General features: G+C 43.2%; 2 protein-coding genes across 4 annotated transcripts in view; one reads left to right on the top strand and one right to left on the bottom strand.

The window, feature by feature from the left end:
• The first annotated feature begins 1,118 nt into the window (after positions 1 to 1,118).
• On the top strand, positions 1,119 to 14,742 carry GNG13 (G protein subunit gamma 13). The gene is made up of 3 exons (XM_083372526.1): positions 1,119 to 1,207; positions 12,263 to 12,412; positions 13,980 to 14,742. The coding sequence occupies exons 2-3, from the start codon at positions 12,315 to 12,317 to the stop codon at positions 14,083 to 14,085; spliced, it is 204 nt and encodes a 67-aa protein (XP_083228652.1). The 5' UTR covers positions 1,119 to 1,207; positions 12,263 to 12,314; the 3' UTR covers positions 14,086 to 14,742.
• Positions 14,743 to 14,885: 143 nt separating this feature from the next.
• Positions 14,886 to 25,495, bottom strand: part of CHTF18 (chromosome transmission fidelity factor 18) — a 48,660-nt gene continuing 38,050 nt past the window's right edge. Inside the window, exons 18-22 of one of the 3 annotated variants that reach the window (XR_014493655.1) lie at positions 19,228 to 19,358; positions 17,983 to 18,109; positions 17,161 to 17,295; positions 16,401 to 16,589; positions 14,886 to 15,131 (exon numbers count right to left, since the gene is read on the bottom strand). Coding sequence is in view for 2 of the 3 variants with exons in the window: in XM_083372520.1 (XP_083228646.1) it covers positions 14,992 to 15,131; positions 16,401 to 16,458; positions 17,161 to 17,295; positions 17,983 to 18,109; positions 19,228 to 19,358 (591 nt within the window). In the remaining variant the exon portion in view is untranslated. The remainder of the gene's footprint in view (positions 15,132 to 16,400; positions 16,590 to 17,160; positions 17,296 to 17,982; positions 18,110 to 19,227; positions 19,359 to 25,495) is intronic. The other 2 variants (XM_083372520.1, XM_083372521.1) reach the window with 2 other exon arrangements.

The following is a 25,495-nucleotide window of genomic DNA, read 5'->3' as shown; positions in this document are numbered from 1 at the left end:
GCATGATGGGTCTGCCCAGGGCTAAACCTCATGTCCTGGTGGTAATTGGGACAATTAATCCTGTTCTGAAGTTCCCACAGGACACAAATGATCCACAAACGACCCAATTACATATATGGTACATGACAGGTGATCTGATACAGCTATACAGACAGAAAACTGAATCTAAATACCTTCACATGAATCCCAGAAGTGAGGGTGAAGGTTGTTATCTGAACTTGTGGGGCTTTACCCCCAAGGTCGGAGAATGAACCTCCACCCTCAGCCTCTACAGATCTTTGCCATTAACAGTCTCAGAAATCTAGAATTGGAGTTTTTTCCATTCAGACTCGATTCCTGATTGCTATATGAGTTTCCATGAAGTTTTGGCAGCAACATTTTCAGAAATAGTTTGCTAAGGCGAATAGAGAGAGGGACCGGTACGGTGTCCCCTCAGGGATTTTCTCCATTGAGGGGGGGGGATTTGAATCAGATTTGGACTGCTTATGGAGCTACATAACAGTACGGAAAACACTGATTTGTTTATATAATACAATAATCTGCAGAATTAGATTGGATATATTAATGCCTCAGTGGGAGGGGTGACATGGCAGAATGAACTTGGGTCTGTTGGTCAACCCTCACTCGCCCCAACCAAACTGAGAGTTGATGGTCTGAAAACCATTTGCTACTTCTGGGAGGAGCTGTCTCTGGCAATGTTTTCTTTTTCTGCTCCCTGTGTACCTCACCCGCTGGGATTCAATTAAGTTGCCATCCTCAGGAAAGGTATCTATGGCACCTGAACTTCAGAGGCCACCATGAGTCTACCTTCGGTTTCATCTCCAGTCTCCTAATGAGGCATCTGATGTAGCTTCGCAAATTCCTTGGCTTTGTTTCTCGAGACATTTGGAGACATTGTTCCCAGAAGTAGTCAAAGAGCATCCTTGCTGTCTTTTGCGCTCTCTTCCTCTCAGCTTATCTTGACTGCCAACTGTTAATCGGAGCACACAGCCCTGGGGGAGGAGAGATTTCTCATTATCGCCCCCCTCTTTTTTCTTTTTGGAGGCAGCTGGGCAGCCTGTACATTAATAGATTAGTTTCAAGATTTGAGATTGTTAACAGCCAGAATAGGATCCTTGTTGGATTTTGTTTGGTGCAGTTGTCATACGCATCAGTGAGGAAACAATCACAACTTTTATTTGGCTTAAGGAGCTGCTCTTTCTTCAAGGTAGAGTATAAGTTTGGTTTGCTTTTATTAGATGGTAACGATTTCAAAGGCTTTACCTCTTGCAGGAATGAACTGGAATCATCAGTTTTCCATGTAACTAAATAGAATCACCATGATCAGAAAGAGTTTAACTTTGAGTGTCAAAATGCTGATGACAAATACAGGGTAGACCTTGATATATTTGGCTCTGGGGGCAGATATTAGAATAGCTGAACATTTTCTTTGATCCCATTGGTGACTAAGTATGTGTGCGTTCTCTATTTCTGAAAGAATTGGTTGAGATTTGGTTCCAATTTCTTGACAATTTACTTATTGGAGGATTTATTTGGGAAAGGGGGCTGACTTTGCTTGGCTTCTTAAGACATCTAAGAGACGGTGCAACTGACATCACTGTGGACATGGGGATCAGTTATTGGGGGTTATTGAATCTACTTCTGCCCCTCTCTATTTGTAGTGGTCAGCTTTCTGATTCTTTTAAAGGCTATATGAAAATTTATTGCATGGTGTTTGTTCACTGAACGTAAGTCCTTCAGTGCCTTGGAAACTAGTTTTATTTCCAGCTGTGCAGGTATTTGGGAGGAAGATGGGCTGATGGAAGATCACATCATGCCTAAGGGATCTTGCCGTGTTCAAGACTAAACATATGACCTGAATGTTGGTATTCTTAAAAAAAAAATGACATTTTGAGATGCACCTCCTGAAAAATCCTGCCTGCTTCAGGCTGACAGAACAGCCTGAATGAGATCTGACGAGACACTAACTCAGAACATCTAGAAAGTATGATGGGCTTCCCTTCACTGGATTAACTGGGTTCCCTACATTAAGTAGGGGGTTGCCCTTGATGGCCACAATGCCCCCTCCAGCTCTAGGAGGCCCTGATCCTGTTCCTCTGGAGAAAAACCCCTTCGATTCAGTCCTCCTCCTCTGCAGTTCTGGAAACAGATTCTGGCCAGAAGTACCCCTTTTTCTGGTCCTGAAGACCAGCGATGGTGATACAGTTCCTGGGATTTCACTTGAGTTCATCTGCTTTCTGCTAGAGGACTGTGCGGCAGGTTTGGTTTCATGTGGGATTATGGACCAGCAGGATTTTATCAGCTTTTCTGATTGCTTTCAAATTATTCCAGAAAGATTATACAAATGTAGCCAAAGCAGATCGTAAAACTCACTGGACTGATAGCTGCAAGACACACGGATTGATTGTGAAATTAAAATCAGAGGAAGGATCCATGGAAATCGCAAGCTGCAACCAATGCTAGTTTTACTCTATTTGGTTTCCTTACCCTAAAAAAGAGTTATTTAAAATGTCAACATTTGTAGGCCTGGAAGACATCCATTGGAGAGTTTGATTTCGAATACTGTATGTAGTACAGGTTTTTCTCACAAATGAAGGCAAATTTACATGTCCCAGGATAATGTTGCAGGATCCCATCCAGGTTGGTCACTGGGACCAGTGGCTTTGTCTCCCGAGCTTTTGGACTCATGCTGGACCCCATCCCCACGGAGAAGTTCTATCTCACCAGAATGTGTGCTTTGGGCTATTCTGTGTGTGGTGTTTATATGGTGCCCGGTTGTGTGTGGCTTTTTAGTTGTTGATTGAGGTGTTGATGGTCTGCTATAAAGCTCCTGGTTGTTGTTTAATTGTGTTGCCAAGCCCTTGCCTCCTGAGTACTTGATAAGCTAGTGGTAAATGAGCATTCTTGTTGATGCTGTTTGGCAACACAACAGTCAATGACTTAACATCTGGCCATCAATAGCCCAATAAACAACTAAAAAGCCACACACAATCAGGCACCATATAAACACTACACACAGATTAGCCCAAAGTGCACACTCTGCTAAAGTGAGGTTCCCTGATGATGGGCTCCATCAAAAGTCCAAAAGTTCAGAAGCCTAAACCTCTGGTCCTGGTGGCCATCCCAGATTGGATCCAGTTTTTGTTGTTGTTGTTCACTAGAATTTGCCATGCAAAAGGAATTTTTCTAGTTTATAAATAAATATTTCCATAGATTTTAAGTAAGAAAAAAAAAACTCTGGGTGTGTTAAAAACAGTTTTGTTAAGCCTGTAGATTTAAAAATCTCCTCTGGGGGATATTTCTTGGGTGTTTATGAGGTGCTCCTTAATGAGAGATAAAGGGCAGTTTTGGGATGGAGACCACCTGAAAATCCATGGCTGGAGGCTAGACTGGGCAGTCAAAACATCCCAGATGCCAAGGGAATGTCTTTCCACATTGTGGTCTAGAAAATCACCTGGACCACCCAGAAAGATGCTGGAGTTCATTCAAGGAGATGCTTATTCTCCATCTCACCTGCATTTAGCCTGGAAGGGACCCTCCGTAGCACTTGAGGCAGTTGGGAAGAGCCTTTGCTGACTCTGACTCTGTGCACGCCCACTTGGTGCTCCCTGCCAGCCTGAGGACAGGGTGGGGTTTGGAGGGGGGCTGTGGGCAATCTAAAAAAGAGGCAGTCAGAGTCCAGCAGCAGGAAGGAGCTGAGAATTACTCGGCAGGGGGTTCCAGGAATAGCCACAAGGAATATCTGAGAGGAAGCATTCATTTGGAGAAGAGAACTGAATGGCTGGTTTCACACTTTGTACAAGACCAGAGTTGACATGCTTGACATGCTGTGCTGTTCTAAGCTGTAATATAGTTTGCTTTGTTTCCATATACTCTAAAACTTGTAACTTTAAATCATAGACCACTTTTCAAAATATGGTTTCAACAAATGTTGGCTTCATGCAGCATTGGAACCCAAGAATCCAACCAGTCCAGTTGGAACTGGAGCTGGGACCCATTCCACAGCCCACCCACACAACCCTGGTTTAATTAGAGTTGGTGACTGTAGAGAAGTGATCTGGATTACATGTTGTCCTAATCCATGCCTTGTTTTATTGAATAATCTTGCTTTATTGAATACGCCACAACTAATTGGAATATACATGAGCTGGGAGCCAGCAATTGTGGCCTGTTAAGTCTGAAACAGGCGAAGCAACAGTGGCTGAGGATGAAATATGCCCTGATCTCCAGCTGAGCAGAAACCAGAAGATAATATTCTCTTCTTTCACCTGTTTAAGGGAGCTTGTTGGAATTTAGACAACCATACAGCTTGACTTTGGGCAAAGATTTCCTGCCCTAAGCAGAAGTGAACTTACAAGACAAAATTCCACCTGGTGTTTATTTTTTTGAAACAAAATCTTCCAAAACAGTGAGGGACTTTTATTTTCTCAGTGTTTCTGCTTTCTCCAATTGTAAAAGCAAATTAAAAGGTAAAGGTTCCCCCACACATGCGTGCTAGTTGTTTCCGACTCTAGGGGCCGGTGTGCTCATCTCCGTTTCAAAGCCAAAGAGCCAGCGCTTGTCCGAGGACGTCTCTGTGGTCATGTGGCCGGCATGACTAGACGCCAGAGGCGCATGGAACGCTGTTACCTTCCCACCGCAGTGGTCCCTATTTTTCTACTTGCTTTTTTACGTGCTTTTGAACTGCTAGGTTGGCAGAAGCTGGGACGAGTAACAGGCTCTCACTCTGTTACGCGGCACTCAGGATTCAACCCGCCAAACTGCCGACCTTCTGATCGACAAGCTCAGCGTCCTAACCAGCAGCATAAACACAAAACAGAACTGTAGAAGACTTGAGGCAGCTTGAGCTGGGAAGACGGAGGCCAGGAGAACAGAAGTGAGCAAGCTCTTTCCAAGATGCCAATTTTCTCTTGGCCAAACACGGTGTGGGATTTCTCTTATTGCGACCTTCTGACCCCATTCAAATTCTAATCAAATCAGGTCCCAATAGTGCCTTCGCCTTCCCACTTTCGCAGAGAGACCAATCCTTCCGTTTCCAGGATGCGGAGGTTGCTTCAAGCTGCCTTTCCCTGGGGAAGGTAAGTGTTTTATCTCGGCTGTGGCTAATTCTAGGCGTGTGACGGAGACCAGGCTAAAGGAAGAGAGAGGAAGGCTGAACCATAGCAACCACAGCAGTAAAAGACTTGTGTAGCACAAGTGGGCAAATATTTGGTCTGCACACTTAGGTTGTGTGTTTATACAAAACATGCGTGGTTTAGTCAATTAATCCAATTCTCTGGGTTGATTGAGGTGCCGAATTATAATAGTTCAGCCAGTGGTGTTCTGAAGAGATAGTGCTAAAAACAGAATATTTTTTTCTTCCTTTGGAGGTATGCAAGTTTTTAAACAATGTGAAGTTTCTTTTAGAAATCATTGTTGCCCATTTTGTCCAGTTCTGCACTCCCAAAAGGAAGGAAACCTACCCCTGATTTGGGGCACTTTTGTTGTCATCCTCTTCCTCAGCCTGCTCTCCCCCCACCCCAGAGAAGAGAGGCAGCTGGGAACCTGTGACCAGAGAGGGGGAAGCAAAGGAAACTTTGCAAGGGTGTTTTATGGAGGAGGAGAGGAACAAGCGGATGGATCCTGCTGAAGGGAGACTTAGCAAGGGTGATTTGCCAGGCAGGTGAGAGACATAGGTAAGCCACACCTGGTACTGATGCAAATAGAGCAAATATATGTGGAAGATGGCCTTGAGAGAGATGCAGAGGCCCTTGCCTAGGAAAAAGGGGCTGAAGCTGAACTATCAGATAACATTTGAAAATGGTGACCAAACTGCATTAAATTGACTAATTGCTATCTATTCTTGCTTATCAGTGTTGAGACAAATAATGCTGGCAGAGGACAAACTCTTTATAGGGTTAAAAGTGACTGTAAAGACTTGGATAAGAAAGCAAAGTTGCAGATAGTGTCTTTCTTCATCCATTCTTCCTGTTAATTATCATGGAGCAAGAAAGGTTCCTGGAGGTGAACAATTGCCTAGAAGATGGTGGCATCAAGAAAGATCTGGATTCCCAGACCAGTCTGTCTACCAACTTAAGGCCCATTAGGGATTGCACCCCACAAAGCAGATGAAAATATATTTGATTTTTTAATAAATATTTTATTAATTTTCTAGTTTTACAGTTAAATACTTACGTAATAAACAATCTCTTGTCTAGGTCCATTAGTAATTCAGTGGTATATATTAACTTCTTCAGTCTAGATCCATTACTACACCATCTAATGTTTCCTTTCTTCTTCCGGTAGTACCTGTTTTCCCACACTAGGCAAATACAATTCTTATTGTTATTAATAAATATACAATTGAATATCAACATCTTTCTTACATTTTTCTAATAACATCAATAATATCATTTTAAGATATCTTTTCTAACCAAAACATATCTTAATTCAGGCATGTCAAACTCCTGGCCTGTGGGCCGGATGTGTCACGCCAAAACTGCGACATCACGTGACATTGCAGTTTGACATGCCTGTCTTAATTGCATTTGTACTTAATATCCATATGTTCAATCAGTATCCTTTCGCTTTATTTTAATTTTAATTTCCCATCAGTGTTCAAAATGTCTCTATTGTTTATAATTTCAAAACAAGTTATATTTGGGTAACCAAAGCTTCCCTTATTCAAACTTCTTAGCATTTTCCTGTTTCCCTTCTTATACCAAAATCTAATGTTCTAATTACAAATCTTATCTTTTTAGTTATGATAATACTTAGTATATTTCTAGCAATTATCTATTCTCCACCATATTCAAACATCTAATTAATAATATAAGATCCCATTTAATGGGTCAAAACCTCTATTTTCTTCAGTCTTACTCTAGCTTTCTTCCTTTGCCAACTAACTTTCCAAGTCAATGCATTTGAATCATCATTTAATTCTTCCTTTGTTTTTATGTATATTGTTTGGAATAAGAAAGATCATTTGATTAAAGTATTTTTGGAAGAATACTCAGTACATTGATATTCATTAAACAGCCTCCCTCCTCTTTCAGTTCCCCACAATTCTCCTAACAGCTCTATCTTCCATTCAGTCAGTTCTTCCTTTTCCTCAAATGTGTTCTGAAATCTTGATTGGTAAAGTGTCTTTTCCATTTCCACTATTATCGCTATGTCTTCTAGTTCTTCAATAGTCTGAGTCGGTCTGTTAGTTCCTTCCTTTAGGTCCTTCATCTTTGGATCTGCTTCCTCTAGTTTTCCTTCTATTTCCTGGGTTGCTAGGTCCTTCTTTGTAGTCATTTTCTGGGTTTGTAAATTTAGATTATAAAATTGTTCTTTTATCTCCTTTGTGTTATTTTTAGCCTCATCACAAGTTAAATAAAGCAATTGTCTCTTGTATTGATTTCAACATGGAGATAATTTCTTTCTGAGCTTCATCCATATTTTCTTGGTGGTATATCAATCTGAAGAATTTGAGGACAGGTGTTGAGGATGGTTTTTTTACTATTTAAAGCTGAGTATGGGACATCCATTTTATTTTTTGTAGGTGGTCTTTATAGTAAAAATTGTTCATCAATCAAAGATTTATAATCAAAAATATTCCATCATCTCAAGCAATGATATATGTTTCTCCTGCAGGGAAATAGTTTCACAACACAGCTCTGAAAGTCAGTTAATATTTATATTCATAGTTCAGGCAGACTGGTTTCAAAGTAGTTTATCATCTCTGGCACACATATAAGCAGCCCAAGAGTTGTTGTGTTTTTTCCCCTTTTCCAAGCTGCAGTCTTCAAAAGTGAAAGTTTCCAAGGACAGCAAGAATCTTACCTGAATCTGGGCTTCAAGCCAGGTTTCCTTTAAGCATAACAAATTGTAGTGCCATACTTTGCCACTAGATGTCTTTAGTGCCATTTTTAGCTTATTAAATCCAAATTTATATTACAAGCTTTTCAAGTCTCATTTTTAAAAAAAGTCTCAAAAGCACTTTTAGTTCCAAAATTTCAAAGCCATATTATGTGTATTAATTCCAAGTTAATCTTGTAAATTTCTCTATTTCCCCCCCAAGCAATTAGTTCACCATGTTTGGGGCATTTTTTTCCAGGAAAAAGTCTTAGAGTCATAAAGAGAGTATAGGGTCCCACCCAATTTCATCCACGTTGCTGAAAAGTTGTTTGTTGGTGCTTATTTTCTTTGGTTGTTAGCAGCTTCTGACTGGCTACAGTAGCCAGCCTTTTCCCCGCCAGTTTGGAGAGCTTCCTCGGATCAAAAGAAAGGGCTGTCCCCTCCTTGGTTGTCACCTCTTCGGGGTGACTTTTGACCCTTTCCAGGGTCCCCAGCGGGGCGAAATCAAACATGAAAGATGGAGCCCTGTCTTCCTGTGCCTGTCTTGCCACAACGTCAAACCAGAAGTTGAAAATATATTTACTGAGAGCCTTGTGAACCTTATCAAACTTTAAGCTTGAATTGACTGAAAAGGAGAGGGAGTCGAAATCACAGGCTCAGTCAGATAACTTCTCTGCAGAAAACATGCCTGCCCCTGAAGCAGGAAAGAGTACTTTCAGATGCTCAATGCATGGAGACAAATCCGTGGGGACTCCCCCAAACTCCACTGTTTGTATAATGCACAAATGGATAACAAACAGGAGGAATTAGGAATACTAATATGGGAAGGTAGGATGTAACTTGTGAATCTAGTGCCTGAAGGATATTGGTAAAGAAGCCTATATGCCCACGCTCAAATTCATGTCCTTGAATGCAAGAACTTGTTGAAAGCATCTGGTTAAGATTGGAAGGAGCAAGAAATAAATGGATACAACTGAAAAGTTTTGCACATGCCATCTTTCTAGAGCAGTTGATGGGGACAATATCTTTCTAAGTCAACTTGCCAAATTCTCCAAAGGACATGTCAATGGGATATTTCCAGTGCCTGCTGGAAGACAAACTCCGACAACAGATCATGAAAGTTTCATTTTTCAGAAGCTGGAAGAAGAAACAAGGGAACCAGCTATTCTGGACCTAATCCTGACCAAGAGAGAGGAAACGGTGGATGATCCAAGGGAGAGACACCTTGGGGAAAAGTGACATTATTGGCATTTTAAAAAGCAGGGAAGGAAGTGCTTTGTCTTGGACATTATAAACAGTAGAATGATATGGACAACTGTTCAAAAAATCATTTATTGGGACTGCAGAGTTGCAACAATGAGATTATTCAAAGCCACCGGAGTGGTGCCTCTGGCGTCACAGCTCACAGCTGTCTGTCTAAAAAGAACTTCGGAAGGTGGAAGACTAGAGTAATGGTAGCCCCAGTATTCTGAACCCTGCTGAGTGTAAAGGTGGAGGTTCCCATAGATGACCTGTGTCCTCTGGACATTTCTGAAAGTTTAAAGTCCTCATTTTTGTACCACAAGTATCTTAGGATCACATGAGGTTGAGCTGGCATTTGCACTTTCCCCCTCAACCAAAATTGGACAGTGATGTCCATAATCTTGAGTGGAAAACACCCATGTGCAAATTCATTCTTGGCTGCCCACGAACTTTAAATGATTGTGTTCCCTTTGTTAAGTGGTAGGGCCAGCTCTGCAAGGGAGGACTCCGAGGCCAAGAAAAAGAAGGGTTGCTTTGGAAGCAGACGGCCACCTGCCCTTTTGTTACCCACCAACGCAGGCCTGCCAAAGCAGCTTTTTGCATCCGATTAAATTTTGCATTTTCATCTAGCCAACAGCAGCTGCTTGCTCTCTCTCCCCCCCCCCAGCATTTAGAAGGATTTGTTAGTTAAATGCTAATGCCACCAGATAAATGATGCAAATGTGAGGTGGGAGAGCTTTATTTTCCAGTCAGCCCAGGGAAGCTTGGGGACAAGCCTTTGAAATATTGGGTAAATATACAGTATGCTGGGGTCATTTTGTAAGCTCAATAACCTTTAAAGAAAAGAAATGGACAATGAGTCACACTTGAGCTTCTGAATCTAGATTTATCCCATGAAATTTATGGAAGAAAAATTATTTGACTGGCAAGAGATGTAAGCTTAAAGTTAAAAAAAAGCGCACACGTTTTGCAGAAAAACTGCTTGCTTGCTTATTTTAAAGATCCCATATTTCACACAGATCATCTCTGAATTGGAAAGCTATCTTTAGTGGTTGACATATCTTTGCAAAGGATCTCCCCCATGTCTCTTCTCTGAATGACGGTGGTTAGGCGTGGTCCAACATGCAGATCTTACAGAAGGATGATGACTTTCAACCTCCAGCAGAACTTTGGCAAGCTTGGGAACCCCAAAGAAGGGAAGTGGGAGTAAGGGGACAGATGGACCTTGCACTGTATGTCCCCAGATGCACAAATTCAGTGAGAAAAACATGGTAGCCAAGGTTTCCTTCGGCATTCACTGGCAAAGGAGTCCAAAACCTCTTAGATATTTACCACTTCACCACTTGCACGCTTGTTTTTTCCATTCTAATGCCCATAATCCCCAGCCACCACAGCTCTCAGGCCAGACTGAACACTGCAGCTGGGAACCTTCTCTCCAGGAGAGCAGAAGTCCAGCGGAACGATCTTTGCATTGCCTGGTGCCTGCTGTGGCTTCACAAGGCAGGCTTGAAAAGAACCCCCCCCCCCGCCGGGGTTGCCAAAGGGCTAGGGTCTTGAGGGCTCCTTGGCTTCTGGGACACAGCAAAGCTTTGCGACTGGTCTGCTTCTTCTCTGCCCAGTGTGGTGGTGGACCTGCTCCCCCCCCACTCTCTCCTGGGGATATTCACCAACCATTCAGCCTGATTTCCCCTTTGCTGCCACTTTTGGGCTAGGGCTGAATGCTTGCTGCGCAGAAGGCGGGAGGGAGGGGCTTCTCGACCAGCCCTTGAAAGAGGAAGAAAATGTTCACCAACCATTCTTAGCAACTTGAGCTCACTTGTTCTTTCCAGGTGACCATAGTTTAATTCCCATTCCTCTGCCATCCTCACCTCTTTAATACAGAAATATCAATTGCAAAGGTACACATAGAAGCCTAATACTCACCTTATGGGACACATTGTGCAGCCTTTCCTTTGCTATAGTGATGGAAAGTGGTTACAAGAGTTTTCTTTCAACATCCCTTTGGTCTAGTTCAGGGGTAGGCAACCTTGGCTCTTTCATGACTCGTGGACTTCAACTCCCAGAATTCCTGAGCCGGCTGGAAGTCATAAAAGAGCCAAGGTTGCCTACCCCTGGTCTAGTTTGATGGCAAATGCCAGTCTTGGGTTTTATTTGTAGCTATTTTGGTTTTTGGGGGGATTACTTGTTGGTTTTGACATTGTTGATTTCCCTATTACGTTTTTGGCTCATCCAATGGATTATAACTGCAGATAGCACAGATGAACAACTGTTCATTTATCAACCATTCAAAGATACTGGAAAGTCATTTATGACCATTTTCACACTTACAATCATTCCAGCATCCCCAGGGTGACATGAACAAAATTCAGACACTTGGCAACTGACTCACATTTTTGACAGTTGCGGTGTCCTGGGGTCCTTTTGCAACCTTCTGACAAGCAAAGTCAGCGGGGAAGCCAGATTCACTTAACAACTGGGTCCCTAACTTAGTAACTGCAGTGATTCACTTAAAAACTGTGGCAAGAAAGGTTGTAAAATGGGTCAAAATTCACTTAACAACTGTCTCACTTAACCACAGAAATTTTGGGCTCAATTGTGTTTGTAAGTCGAGGACTGCCTGTACTGTTAAATCCATCCATCCATCATCCCTGGGTAGAAATTCATGGAGAGTCCAAGGTGCCCTTTGATTTTCTCTCTAGCTTACACAGGTAGTCCTCAATTTACAACAGTTCATTTAGTGACTATTCAAAGTTGCAACAGCACTGAAAAGTGACTTATGACCCTTTTCCACACTTACGACCACTGCAGCATTCCTAGTCATGTGACCATAATTTGGATGCTTGGCAACCTTGGCAACGGCAACTGTCATAAATATGAGTCAAATAGGATCCTGTGATCACCTTGTGTGACCTTCTGACATGCAAAGCCAATGGAGAAGTCAGATTCACTTAACAATCATGTTACTAACTTAACATTATTCACTTAACAACTGTGGCAAGAATGGTCATAAAATGGGGCAAAGTTTACTTAACAAATGCTTCATTTAGCAAACAGAAATTTTGGAGTCAATTATGGTCATAAGTCAAAGACTAGCTGTATTGCAGGCAAAAAATATTATGATGGTTGGAGTAACTTCTGTCTGAAGCTCTTTGGACAGGAGTACCTAGAAATGAATGAAGCCTTTTTTTGTTCTCTTTAGACAGGCATCTCTCCTCCTTCCTTGACCAAACGATCGGCAGAGACCAGCCTCCATGGATGAGTGGGATGCCCCCCAGTGGAAAAAGGAAATTGAAAGCCTTAAGTATCAGTTGGCTTACAAGCGGGAGGTGTCATCAAAAACAATTCCTGAGTGAGTTCACTAGATACTATTTTGTGAAAATAGAGAATGTGACAAGCCTGGAGTTTCTAGCCCCTAAAGTTGCAAACAAAAGGTCCGAAAATGAGTGGGAAATGTGCAAAAGGGGGAAGGGCTAGCAGGAATTTTGATTATTCAGTTTTTGTTCCAGTAATTATGTGTCAGTCTTTTCATTTGGTTTCAGAAGAATTTGAACAGTTAAATAATGAACAGCTGCATTCAAGCAACAGGTTTGAACATTTTATTTGCAATTAGTATACTGCATGAACTGCACCTGTTGGTTGAGCAGGATTCCATGCAAACTTGGAAAATGAGTTCAGAAACAAGTTAACATGGAGGCTGGATTTGCACATTTACATTTCCAGATTTAATTTCCAGTTAGAACTGGAAAGATCCAGTCTGAAATCTGGCAAACTGCAGCCAGAACTAGGCCAGATTTTCCAGTCTGTTATTCTAACATTCTGGGTGTTGAAGTAGACCAGGGGTCTTCAAACTTGGCCCTTTTATGACTTGTGGACTTCAACGCCCAGAATTCCTCAGCCAGCGTGCCTGACTCAGGAATTCTGGGAGTTGAAGTCCACAAATTATAAAAGGGCCAAGCTTGAAGACCCCTGAAGTAGACCAAACCAAGTTAGATGATGACTTTTGATCAGAATAACATATTGATAAGCCTCTGTGCAGGGAAATCAGGCTGGGAATTCCACTGCTGGCATTACTTTGCATCTCTGTAAAGAAATCACCTCTGCTGTGTTTCGAGGCATAATTTTCCTCCTCCTTTGATACAGATGATTTGATGTAGTGGTCAAACACACTGGACTAGCAACCAGCTGTGTTTGTCTTCCTTTAGACACAAAGCCAGCTGGGTCTTTTAGTGTCACAGAAGGCAAGCTGCTTGGACCTGGTTCATGTGGGGTGTACATTATTTGCATGCTACATCCAGAAATCTCCTGCTTTTTGTGATATCAAAACAAAAAATTAAGGCTCTGTGAAACAAAATTTTGTTGCTCCTACTCACACTTGATTGTTGTTTTTAGTTGTGAAGTCGTGTCTGACCCATCGCGACCCCATGGATGTTCCTCCAAGCCTTCCTTACCGTCTTCTGGAGTCCCTTTAAGCTCACGCCTTCTGCTTCAGTGACTCCATCCAGCCACCTCATTCTCTGTCGTCCCCTTCTTCTCTTGCCCTCAACCTTTCCCAGCATGAGGCTCTTCTCCAGTGAGTCCTTCCTTCTCATTAGGTGGCCAAAGGGTTTGAGTTTTAGCTTCAGGATCTGGCCTTCTAAAGAGCAGTCAGGGTTGATCTACTCTAGGACTGACCGGTTTGATCGCCTTGCAGTCCAAGGGACTCGCAGGAGTCTTCTCCAGCACCATAGTTCAAAGGCCTCAATTCTTTTTTCCTGCAAATTCATGCTTGCAATTGTATTTAGAAGTGATTTAGCATCACTTTTTAAAGATGAGAATGTTACTCCTGGAGATCGAGTTTCATCAATCTATATAACAACAATTCAAAGTACAACACTGGATGCTATCAGTGAGAGATCTTGCTTTCTGTTTCTTTCCAGATTCCTTAAATGGATCGAGGATGGGATTCCAGAAGATCCATTCCTGAACCCAGAACGAATGAAAAACAACCCCTGGGTGGAAAGAGGAAAATGCACAATCCTCTAGTTCATGTTCTTAGCACAGCACTGTCCCCGATTGACAAATGCTTTTCTTTGGATATGCTCCAAAACTGCATAAAAACAGAAGGCTCCAAAATTATTTGCTTGCTGCTCTGGCTAAATCCTCATTCATAGTCCTTTGTTAGTGCTGGGGCCTTAAGTAAGGACTGTGTTAAAGGCTTCCCAAACATTTGGTCTCCTGGGCACTATTGGGGTGGGTGTGGCTTAAGTAGAGATCCAGCTTCATGCGCAAGGTGGCTCCCTCTGAAATTCTGACGGCACTGAATTTGCAATGTCTCCCAGCTCCTGGCTGTGCGTTTGCTTCCAAGGGCTTGTCCTACAGAAAGCCGGATTATCCTTACCGGGGATAGTGGCCTGGCCATCTGTTGTGTGGTGGGAGAGAACTAGGATGAACATGGCTTATCTTTCGCTGGCACAGAATGACAGGAGCCTCCAGTGCCACATTGTAGTAGGTTAGGACCTGCTTATTTTAAACATCTCGGTTCATGATTCGGGAACCATTGGGAGGGATAAATTTGTGTGGAGGAGACTTCCTATTTTGAATCACTGCAACTAAAAGAATGGAAATCAATTGTAACCAGAAAGAGTGAAGCGGAATCAAAGTCCTTCTTAGGAACCCCACCAGTTGCTCTTTCTTGCAAATCTAATTTTGTTTGCGGTCTTCTTTCTTTTTTAGATATAAACATACATTTTGTAAGCATTTTAATTTTTTTCTATTTTAGGAAATTCGGTTTTGCAGTAAAAACTGCATGAGTGTAATATGTTTATAAAAATGAAATAAAGCAATACTAAGCATGTCTTTATTTACTCCAAAATAGGATTTCATACAAAAAATCCATTAAAAATTCCTCCTTTTGCCTGATTTTTCATTTCAATTTTTGTTTTTTAATTGCTAGAGCAAATCTTTAATATAAATGTTTCTTCGAACTGCATTGGAAACACCTTCATTAAACCGGAACCAAACGTCACTTTGCCCAACTGCTTTTCCAATTTGCTTTTCTACTGTATTTTTCTCAGGCACCTGATTAGCTTCTAGGAGGAAAAAGGAAAAGAAGAAATGGTAGCCGTCAGGTGTCCGTAAGGGCTTTGACGGTCATAAAGTCAAGCAACTGAAATCTCCCCCCTCCTTTATATGGCTCGGTTGATTAGGTCTGCCTTGAACTGAGAACCAGAGAATGGTTCAGGCTGGTTAAAGAAGGCAGCTCTGACCATGGTCAGCGATCAAGGCTTTCAGCCTGATGATTTCCTTGTTGTTGGGTTCTTCAGCTTGTCCCACCTGAAGGGGAGCTTAAGGTATGTTTTTCCCCTGAGCCCTGCAGGGGAACAGTAACAAAAATAGCCCTAACACGCTATTTGGTGGGACAAGTTGAAGAGTCCAAGGACAAGGAAATCATCAGGCTGCAAGCCTTGATCACTGATCGTGGTTAGAACTGCCTTTTTTAAGCAGTCTGAAACATTCTCTGGTTCTCAGTTCAAGACAGACCTAATCAAGTCAGAAAATCAAGGTATTTTTATACCATGTCCCTCATTGGGGTGCAATCACCGCAATAAAAATTCACAATTATAAACTACAGAAAAATATTCAAGTTGGTATAATCACGATACATTTATCATCACTGCATAAGGTTAAGAACCACTAACTTAGTGAGCTAAAGGGGCTTGACAGCTTTTCATTGTTTCTGTCAGCACTTTAATATAACGTATTAAGAATTTTAACAGAAAATATCATGGAGGGGATTCCAGGAATGCTGCTCTATGGTTGTGGGGTGTATTGCCACTGAAATCTCATCCGCAACCTTCCCTGTCCCCCTTTTGGGCACCACAGGGACGAGGCTGAGCAACCCTTCCATTAAAGCTCAAAACTGCTACAATTTCCATGCTGCAAGTTTCACTTTCACTTTCAAACCCAGTGAATGCTACTACTGGTATGGCCAAGCAAGGATGATTCTCAGCATGCTTTAACATGAGAGAGCACGTCTCGCCCTGCTGCCCCTGCAGAGACAAAGAGTGAAAGGGCTACAGCCAGGGGTGGGATTCAGACGGTTCGCACCAGTTCGGCAGAAGCGGTGGCTAATTTTTTGTTGCCCAGGCCCAGAATGGACTTCTGGAAGCGGCATCCACAGACAGAACCATGTGTTCACCTATTTGAATCCCACCGCCGGCTACAGCCCACCCAACGCTTCCTCTTCCCCACGAGGGTTATTTCCCTGAAGAGACATTTCAATCCAAGCTGAGCTGTACTTTAACCCACCATTTCCTCACAGGAGGGGCCAGGAGGTTTCCCTTCAGCCGAAATCTTACCTGGTGAAGGGACGGCCTTTTTCCTGAGGACGACCTGGCCAAAGAAGTCTCTCTCTGGCTGGGGGAGGGAAGCAGAGACCGTCAGCAACTGCTCTTCTACTTTTCTCAAAAACATCCAGCTGCAGCTGTTTCAGTCTCCATTAGGGCATGAAGGTGCCCTACTTGGCACCTTCTTTGCTGAATTTCTCTCTACATTTTTCAGCCATGAAAAGAAATGGGAAGTTGACCGGTACAAGGCTAAATTCAACTTTAGCTTTATGGTCTTCATTCCCAAATCCCCCCAGGACTCCACCTAGACCCCACTGGTGATTTTAGATAAAATGGGTGGCTCCCGGCTGATGCTTTGTTGGGATATGTGCCCCCCTGCCCAGAAAACCTGGCATGGCCAGGCTTTCTGAGAACTGGGTCAATTTATACTAGAACTTTGCTAGTCTGAGGGAATGAAAAATCACTAATAAAAAAAAAACCTATACTAGAATTGGGGGACTGAAATTATGTTTTTCATTTGCAATTTGTAATTTTTCACAAAGCAGCTTCCTTACTTAGTGGATGTTTTGATGGGTCTCCAACTCAAGCTCCTTTCCAAGACTGCCTAGCAACGTGTTCCAGAATCTTTAACTCTGCAGCTCATGCGGTTTCTTGGGCTAAAGAGTGTTGGCTTTCTTTATGCACAATTTGCCTCACAAGGCCATAGGTGCTTTGGCCAAACTCCGCAATGCTGCACCATCCTGCCCTTCTGGCTCTTATGTATGGTCATCACCTTTTCCTCAACTGTTGCTCTCTTCACAATTTGGTCGAGACTTTGCTCATGGTTCCTGATCCTGGATTTGCGCAGCTCCCCACCTGTCCCCGCTTCAGGGTTGGTTTCTGTGGGGAGTGACCTGGCCTCTAATGCCTGAGGGAGGGCAGAGAAACATTGGGGTGGTTAGGAGGGGGGGAAATAAAAGAAGGGGAAAATTCCATCAGTTTTACCAGAGCTATATGCGACCTTCAACTGTTAGGCTTAAAATTTACTTAAAATAAAAATGTTTTATGATCCGTTCCAAAAGGCCCCCATTAAATTGTCTATTTTTCCCAAATTGTTTATTTTTTAAAAAAGAGCAGATTAAAAACATTTGTTTTAATGCACCACGGATCACCTCGGGAGTGATCACCAACGCTACACCCGGGACTTAGTGGCAGATTTAAGATATGGGATGGGCAAAAAAGGAAAAACAAACAAGGATCCCCCTGCCTTTTTTTTTTACTGCTTCCCCCCCATGTTTCTTCTCAGAAGCCTTCTGGATATTCTATCACAATGAATAATAATTCCACGGTGGGGAAAGTGAGGTTGTGATGGGCAGGTGCAGCCAATCACTTTGGACTCACTCTTTGCAAAGGAGGCAATGGAACGAGAGCTCGGCTCTTCTGAATTACCACCAAATGCCTGCCAACCTGGTGGCGTCGGGGCATGGGCATTTTGCAGGTTGAGACCAGGTCCAAAGGTGCATTTGGAGCACGAGTCTTACGACCTGCCAGCTCCTCAGAACCAGCCAGCAAGCCCGCCAGCGGTACCCGGGGGCTTCCCAAGGGAAGTCGATACCTGGAGAGGGGCCTCCATCTGCCTCATCTTCTCCAGTTGGATCTCTCTCGCAATGAGCTGCTTGGCCTGGTAAGTCAGCGGTTTCCGAAACGGGAGATCAGGAAACCTACAAACCTCTTCCACATTCCTGGGGTTTACAGCCAAGGCAGCAGTATTATTGTAAAAGGAAACAAGACCCAAAGCATGTTAAAAGCAAAACACAACTTTTCACACTTGCACTTTCATTTGAATACAATTTGGAATTTGGGTCACAACAATTTTTGTAAAATTCACTGAAGTAGGAGTTGCATTCGTGGCATGTCCGATGACCAATTGCCATACCGTCTCTTGGGAGAGCACCGAAAAAAGCAAAGTCCAAGTGCATGCCTGCCTTGGGCTCGCCCCACATCTGCCATGCTCCCCACGGTGTGCTGCAGTTGACCTGAGCACAAAAACGGGACGCTGCCGCACCACAGGGCACAAAAATGGGCTGCTGCTGCACAGGGCATGGAAACGGGGCACTGCGCCATGCAAGAACGGGGCAGGGCTAGTATCACACTGGCGCTAGCCCCGCTCTGTTTGCATTGCGGCATCCTTGTGGTCTGTGCACATGTGTGTAGAATGCTTTCCTTCCTTTCCTCCGGTCCACCAACTGAGAAAGGTTGGGGGACCTCTGATGTAAGATATTCCCCAAAAATAAGAGCTAATGGGTCTTTTGGTCAAAAAAAAAAAAAATAAGACTGAAGTCTTATTTTCGGGGAAACATGGTAACATAGTTTTGTGTGCCTCTTTTATTGTTCTTAAGTATTAAATACATGAAATCATAAATTACCTTTACCTTTATATCTCTTTTTTATACTTAAAACGGTCATTAGGGCAGAGAACTGGTTGTTAAATTATTTGAATCCCACCACTGAACAGACCCTAAGCACTTTCAGATTCTGGCTATGAGACGCCACTTGTGAACATAGCCTTGTATAAAACTCCTGTGTGCACAACCCTGGAAACCAAAGGGATTTTCCCAGAGTTGGTTTTCTCAGGGAGCTTAGGTAACTAGGACTCAACCATCCCATTTGGTTCTCCTAACATTAAGCATTTAATCAGCTGGTTCTGCACCATAAAACTCAGGGTCCAGCACCATCACCACTGGCATGTCTGATTTTCACAAAGGGTCCAGACTACGCTTGCCTGAGATATTGTATTTCCAGGGAGAACAATTGTGAAATCATGAAAAACCTATCTGCTACATGAAAAGGTGGTACTTACGGGTCAAGCTTATAGATGTACTGGCCTTCGGGAGTCTGCTCCTGATGGTAGGTAAGATTGTATGTCAGCATAATATTGATCAGCTGTGACAACTGCTCCTTTTCATTCTGATTGTACAGCTGTGTGTTCACCTAAGAAGATAAGAATCATCCCAAGTTCCATCTTAATTAATATTTGCTTCTTCCACCACCCAGCAAGCAGGAGACAGAGAACCGGATCTCTGTTCAGTAATATTTGGGGGGAGCTGCCCTCAATCTGAAGATAATGTAAAGGCTTCCTCCATGCATTCATCCTATCATCCTGTATAAAAGCAGCCCAAATTCATTGCCATGTCTTAAGGACATCAAGAGTTCTGCTCGATCAGGCCCAAGCTCAACTTAGTCCAGTGTCTTGTTTTCCACAGCAACAAAACCATGCTGCTGGGATGATTGCAAGCAGGAGACAGAGGCCAGGCCTCCTCCCATGCGTGTTCTCCAAAACGGGCATTTGGAGGGATGTGGAGATATCATGGAGTCTTGAGTGCCAACAAGTTTTACCCGTTGTCAGAACCCTATCTTTCTATGGGCACAGGGTTTCTTGTTCTTTTCGGGTTCTGCCATTCTCCTGGGGGGAGGAGGAAGCTTGGGGTTGCTGATGTGTATTTCCTTTGCTTTGTTCCTTGCTCTATCCTCTTTGATGTTTCTCTATCCTAGTGAGAACGGATATGCCTCCGGCCACCTGCCTTATCTCCAGACACGGAAGAAGCGGTGCAGAGAGAGCTAACAACCTTGGAAGCGGCGCCTTATCACTCCGTTCCCACAGCGTCTTCACACCTGCAGATTGGATTGTTTGAACTGTCCGGATGGACATTTGGGGCTAGGTTACCATTGACTCTTTTGACCTATTGATTCGCACGGGAAACTCTCAGATCCTGCCTTCTATTCCTGCTGTCAACATCTCCCAATAAAAGTTCCTTTTGAAATGATGTCCGTTTCAAGAGTTCTTTCCTGGGAGGACTGATTGAGGCAGGTCCTTACACCAGCTTTTCTCCACTAAAACCATCAAACTAATGGTCAATGCTACAACTTATACAGAATGAATAATCATGAGGTTATGATTATTAGATTAATGCTTCCTAATTATTTTTCACACATTAAAATTTGATTAAAAAAATAGGAAACTTCTGTAATCCAACAGATGGTAATTACTAAGGTTTAAACAATTGTTTCGCCTATTATTATTGCTTAATCTTCAATTTAATTCACAGTCTGTAACTGGTAAAAACAACAGTTCAAGCCCTAACCAAGGACCTAAGAGCTGTAAAGGTAACGTTTAAGTTCCGAATAGGGTGTTCTTTTTCCAGAGTCAGTTGTAATGGGGGTCTCCCGATACTCCCATGTAACACCTCTACTCCGCGAGCTGCATTGGCTTCCGGTTGCCCTCCGGGTGAAATTCAAGGTGCTGGTTATCACCTATAAAGCCCTACATGGCCTGGGTCCGGGGTATTTGAGGGAACACCTGCTGCCGGCATCAAACGCCCTTCGCCCAGTGCGCTCCCACAGGGAGGGTCTGCTCAGGGTCCCGCCGGTAAGAGATTGCCGGCGGGTGACACCCAGGGATAGGGCCTTCTCAGTGGGGGCGCCTGCCCTCTGGAACCAGCTGCCGGTGGAGCTGAGGACTGCTCCCGACCTCCGATCATTCCGCCGGGGCTGAAGACCTGGCTCTTTGAGCTCTCGGGCCCAGGCTGAGGAGACATTCATTTTAATTGGGGTTTTTAATAGTACAGGGTTGATTTAATATTTTTTAAATTGGGTTTTAACTTTTGTATGGTTGATTTTTAACTCCCTGTAAACCGCCCTGAGTCCTCAGGGAAAGGGCGGTATATAAATGCAATAAAATAAAATAATAAAAATAAATATTCAGGTAAAATAAGTTCAAAATTTCCAGCCCTGCCGAAATTTTTTTTTTTTTTTTTTTTTATTGAAAAGTTTTATAAAATACAATTTTCCTTTACAAAAACCCCCCTTCCCCCTCCCTCCTCCCCTCCCTACCTCCCCCCTATCTCCCCCCCTCCCCCTCCCCCTCCTCCCTCCCCTACCTCCCCCCCTCCACTTCCCCTCCTCCCCCCTCCCCCCCCCCCCCCCCGACTTCCCAGAGCAAAATACAAGGTATATATCTAAAAGGCAATCATAAACAATCATATACTAACAATTATAAACTCTAAAATCCATCACCCTCTAGCTTGTATATAGTAAACCAATCCTTAATAATACTAAATATATAAAAAAAACTAAAATAAAAGAGAACTAGCATCATTCCCATCTATGTTCTTCCACAATTCACTATTACCTTAACATATTCTCATTTGCACATTAATAAATAGTTCTTACACAAATTAACCCACATTAACCCACAAAACTTTCTTCCTCTTCCTCTGTAGTAAGTTGTCCATTAATTCCAAATTAAAAAAAAAAAAATCTATTACCATAAATAACATCCCAAAACTTTTAAAAAACACAACTACCACTTAACTATAAATATTTTGTGGAAGTTCCATAGATTTCTACTGGTCCTATTTTTTTTTCTTTTTTGAGCATTTTAAGGCAGCACGCGTCACCCTCTGTTCTCTAAGATCATCCAAAAGAGTTACAGCTTGAACTCCTCCTGTACCCTTCTCGTCTATCTGTGCATCTTCATCCTCTTGATGTTCTCCTTCTCCAGATCCCTCTGCAGCTTCCAGAAGTGTTGATGGGGTTACTTTCAAAACATTATTATAAAAATCATGCGCTTGCTTCACATTACTCAAACAGTACCTTTTGCCATCATACATGAAGCTCAACCCAGCTGGGATCTCCCATCTGAACCTTATATCTCTTTGCTTGAGCTCTTGCACAAGAAATATAAAATCCTTCCTTCTCTTTAAAATCTTTGGAGGAATTTCTTTTAGAACCAAAACTTGTTGACCAGCAATCACAACTTTGGTATCGTAGGCAGCTTGTATAACTTCATCTCTAATTTCCCTTTTTACAAAATAAACCACCACATCTCTAGGCAACTTTCTCTGTTTAGCAATCCACGAATTCACACGAAACACTTTGTCCATACCTTGTTTTAATTCAGATGCTGGATGGTTCAATACTCCCTCAAAAGCCTCAGAAACCAGCTGCTTTAAATCTTCCTTAATATTCTCTTTTAGGCCTCTAATTCTCACAGCAAACTGCATCTTGTAAAATTGGGCCAAGCTCTGTTCACTGTCGATTTTGTCTTTTAAATCTTCAATTTCCAATACTTTTGCTTCTAATAAAGCATTCTTTTGAATCAAGTCTTGCACTTGATCATCCAGCACCTCCACACATTTAGCAACTTTTTGCACTGAGGACAAAATGTCTACCTTCATTTCTCTAAGTTTCTGTTCCATCCTTTCTTCCATTCTCTGCTCCAATTTCTCCAATTTCTCCTCCATCTGTAGAAATTTAACACCCATTGACTCCAAAATTAACTGGGTATGTTTTTCAAGATCCTTCGATGTCAATACATCAGGAGAATGCAACGCCTGCAGCAATGATTGTTGTTGCACCGGAGAATTTCCAGCACTCCGAAAAGTTCTAGGGGGAGGTTTAGCCGCCATCTTTTACTTACAATTGTGACGCACTTTCACTTTAAGTTTTAAGCAAAGTCCATCAAGCTTGAGAGTAAAATAAAATCTTCTTCATCTCTTCATCTTTCCCTCTTGTACTGCTCTGCCTGCTCTTTCCCTTTCATAGTCTCTCCTTCAAGCAGGGATGGTCGCAGACGCCTGGCTCTGCTCCATTAGCAGAGACGCTGGTCAGCTGGGAGCAGCCCAGGCTACGGGGGAGTTCAATCCTTCAGCCGCCCAAGCTCCAAGCTCAGGCGGCCCCGGAGAACTCAACCCCCACCTGGGGGCTCACCCCCTCCTCTTCTCCCGAGGAGGGGGCTTCAGATTCGCCCGAACAGCTGATCGGCGCTGTTTCGGGCGAAAAAGCACCAGCTGAGCCGCGGGCAGCCCGGGAAGGCTCCCTCCGTCGCCGCGGAGCCACCGGAAGTCAACCCTGCCGAAATTTTGAAGTGCTGCAAAGAGAGCATCCCTACTGAACTGCATGAAATCTTCTGCCTTTGGTGGAGGCAAGGTGGAGTACAAAAGGACATGAAGGATGCAAATATCGTCACACTGTATAAGAACAAAGGCGACAGGGGTGACTGTAACAACTATCGCGGCATCTCTCTTCTCAGTGTTGTAGGGAAGCTGCTTGCCCGTGTTGTACTAAAGAGGCTCCAGGTGCTTGCAGAGTCTATCCAGAATCACAGTGTGGATTCCGAGCCAACAGGTCCACCACTGACATGGTATTTTCCCTTAGACAGTTGCAGGAGAAATGCAGGGAATAAAGACAGCCACTTTTCGTAGCCTTCATAGATCTTATGAAGACTTTTGACTTGGTTAGTAGCGACGGCCTATATAAAATTCTCCCCAAGACTGCATGTCCACCTCAGCTCCTCAACATCATCAGGTCCTTTCATGAGGAAATGAAGGGCACTGTTGTTTTTGATGGCTTAACATCACATTCCTTTGACATTCAAAGCAGAGTGAAGCAGGGCTGCATCCTCGCGTCAACTTTATTCGGGATCTTTTTTGCCATCATGCTGAAATATGCTTTTGGAACTGTAACAAAAGGTATTTATCTCCAGACCAGATCAGATGGAAAACTCTTTAATCTCTCTAGATTGAGAGCAAAGTCTAAAGTCCAGCTGAAATGCCTACGGGAATTCCTCTTCGCTGACGATGCTGCCGTTGCTGCTCACTCTGCTGAAGACCTTCAACAACTTATGGACTGTTTTAGCAAGGCCTGCCAAGACTTTGAACTAACAATCTGCCTGAAAAAAACACAAGTCATGGGTCAGGATGTGGATTCACCTCCGTATATTACAATCTCTGCACAAGAACTGGAGGTCGTCCATGACTTTGTGTACCTCGGCTCAACTATCTCCGACACTCTCTCTTTAGATACTGAGCTGAATAAACGTACTGGTAAAGTGGCCACATTTTCCAGACTTACAAAGAGAGTATGGTTTAATAAGAAGCTGACAGAACATACAAAGATCCATGTCTATAGAGCCTGCGTCTTGAGCACACTCTTGTACTGTAGTGAGTCTTGGACCCTTTACGCACGGCAGGAGAAAGCTGAACACCTTCCATATGCGCTGTCTGCAACGTATTCTTGGCATCACCTGGCATGACAAAGTTCCAAATAGCGCAGTCCTGGAACGTGCTGGAATTTCTAGCATGTATACACTATTGAAACAGCGACGTCTATGCTGGCTTGGGCATGTTGTGAGAATGGCTGATGGTCAGATTCCAAAAGATCTCCTGTATGGAGAACTAATGCAGGGAAAGCGCCCCAGAGGGAGACCAGAGCTGCGATATAAGGACATCTGCAAGAGGGATCTAAAGGCCTTGGGAATGGACATTAACAGCTAGGAAAACTTGACCTCTGACCGTTCAGCCTAGAGGCTAAAGGCGCAGCATGGCCTTCTCCAATTCGAAGAGACACTGGTGTGGCAGGCTGAGGCAAAGAGGCAGTCCTGGAAACAGTGAAGTCTGGGGGTTGGACAGGGGACAGATTGTACCTGCCCTCAGTGTGGAAGGGACTGCCACTCTCACAGTGGCCTTTTCAGCCACACCAGACGATGCTTTAGGACCCCTTTCTAGAGCACGATACCATAGTCTCTCGAGACTGAAGGATGCCAATGATGATGATGATGACTCTTGAACTGTCTCTCCCTTGATGTTACCTTGGGGTGAGAAAGGAATGTGCCTCCAGCCTTCTGGCTTATCTCCCGTTTCGGAAGGGAAGGTGTGAAGACCCAACAACACTGATGCAAGCATGGGAAAGACCTGCGTTATCAGCTCCTTTCCCACAGCGGACGTAACACCTGAGGATTGGCCCATTCAAACTGACCAGATGAACTATTGGGGTGGGGTTTGCTTGGGACTCTTTTATTTATTTTTTACAAATTTTATTGATTTTTTAATATTACATTCACCTATTTGAAAAGCAGTGTGGTGGCTGGGTAGTAGTAATTCATAAAGATATCATTAGTACAGATTTCTGATTGCTATCATAAACATTTCCTCTTTTTCCCTGTCTATTTGTGAATTTATACTGTCTATTTGTGAATTTAATACTGTCTATTTGTGAATTTAAAGACAAGTCTTATCCTATCAATCACATAAAAAATAACTTACATATATCCATAGTTTTTAATTTATACA

Source organism: Vipera ursinii, assembly GCF_947247035.1.
Source record: "Vipera ursinii genome assembly, chromosome: 13".
Taxonomy (NCBI): domain Eukaryota; kingdom Metazoa; phylum Chordata; class Lepidosauria; order Squamata; family Viperidae; genus Vipera; species Vipera ursinii.
Note: the sequence above shows the minus strand (reverse complement) of the source record. Positions and strands in the feature narration are given on the sequence as shown.

Coding starts and splice junctions, on each gene's coding strand:
- GNG13 (XM_083372526.1), top strand. CDS start 12,315: ATGGATGAGTGGGATGCCCCCCAGTGGAAAAAGGAAATTGAAAGCCTT. Junction 12,413..13,979: donor TCATCAAAAACAATTCCTGA/GTGAGTTCACTA, acceptor GTTTCTTTCCAG/ATTCCTTAAATGGATCGAGG.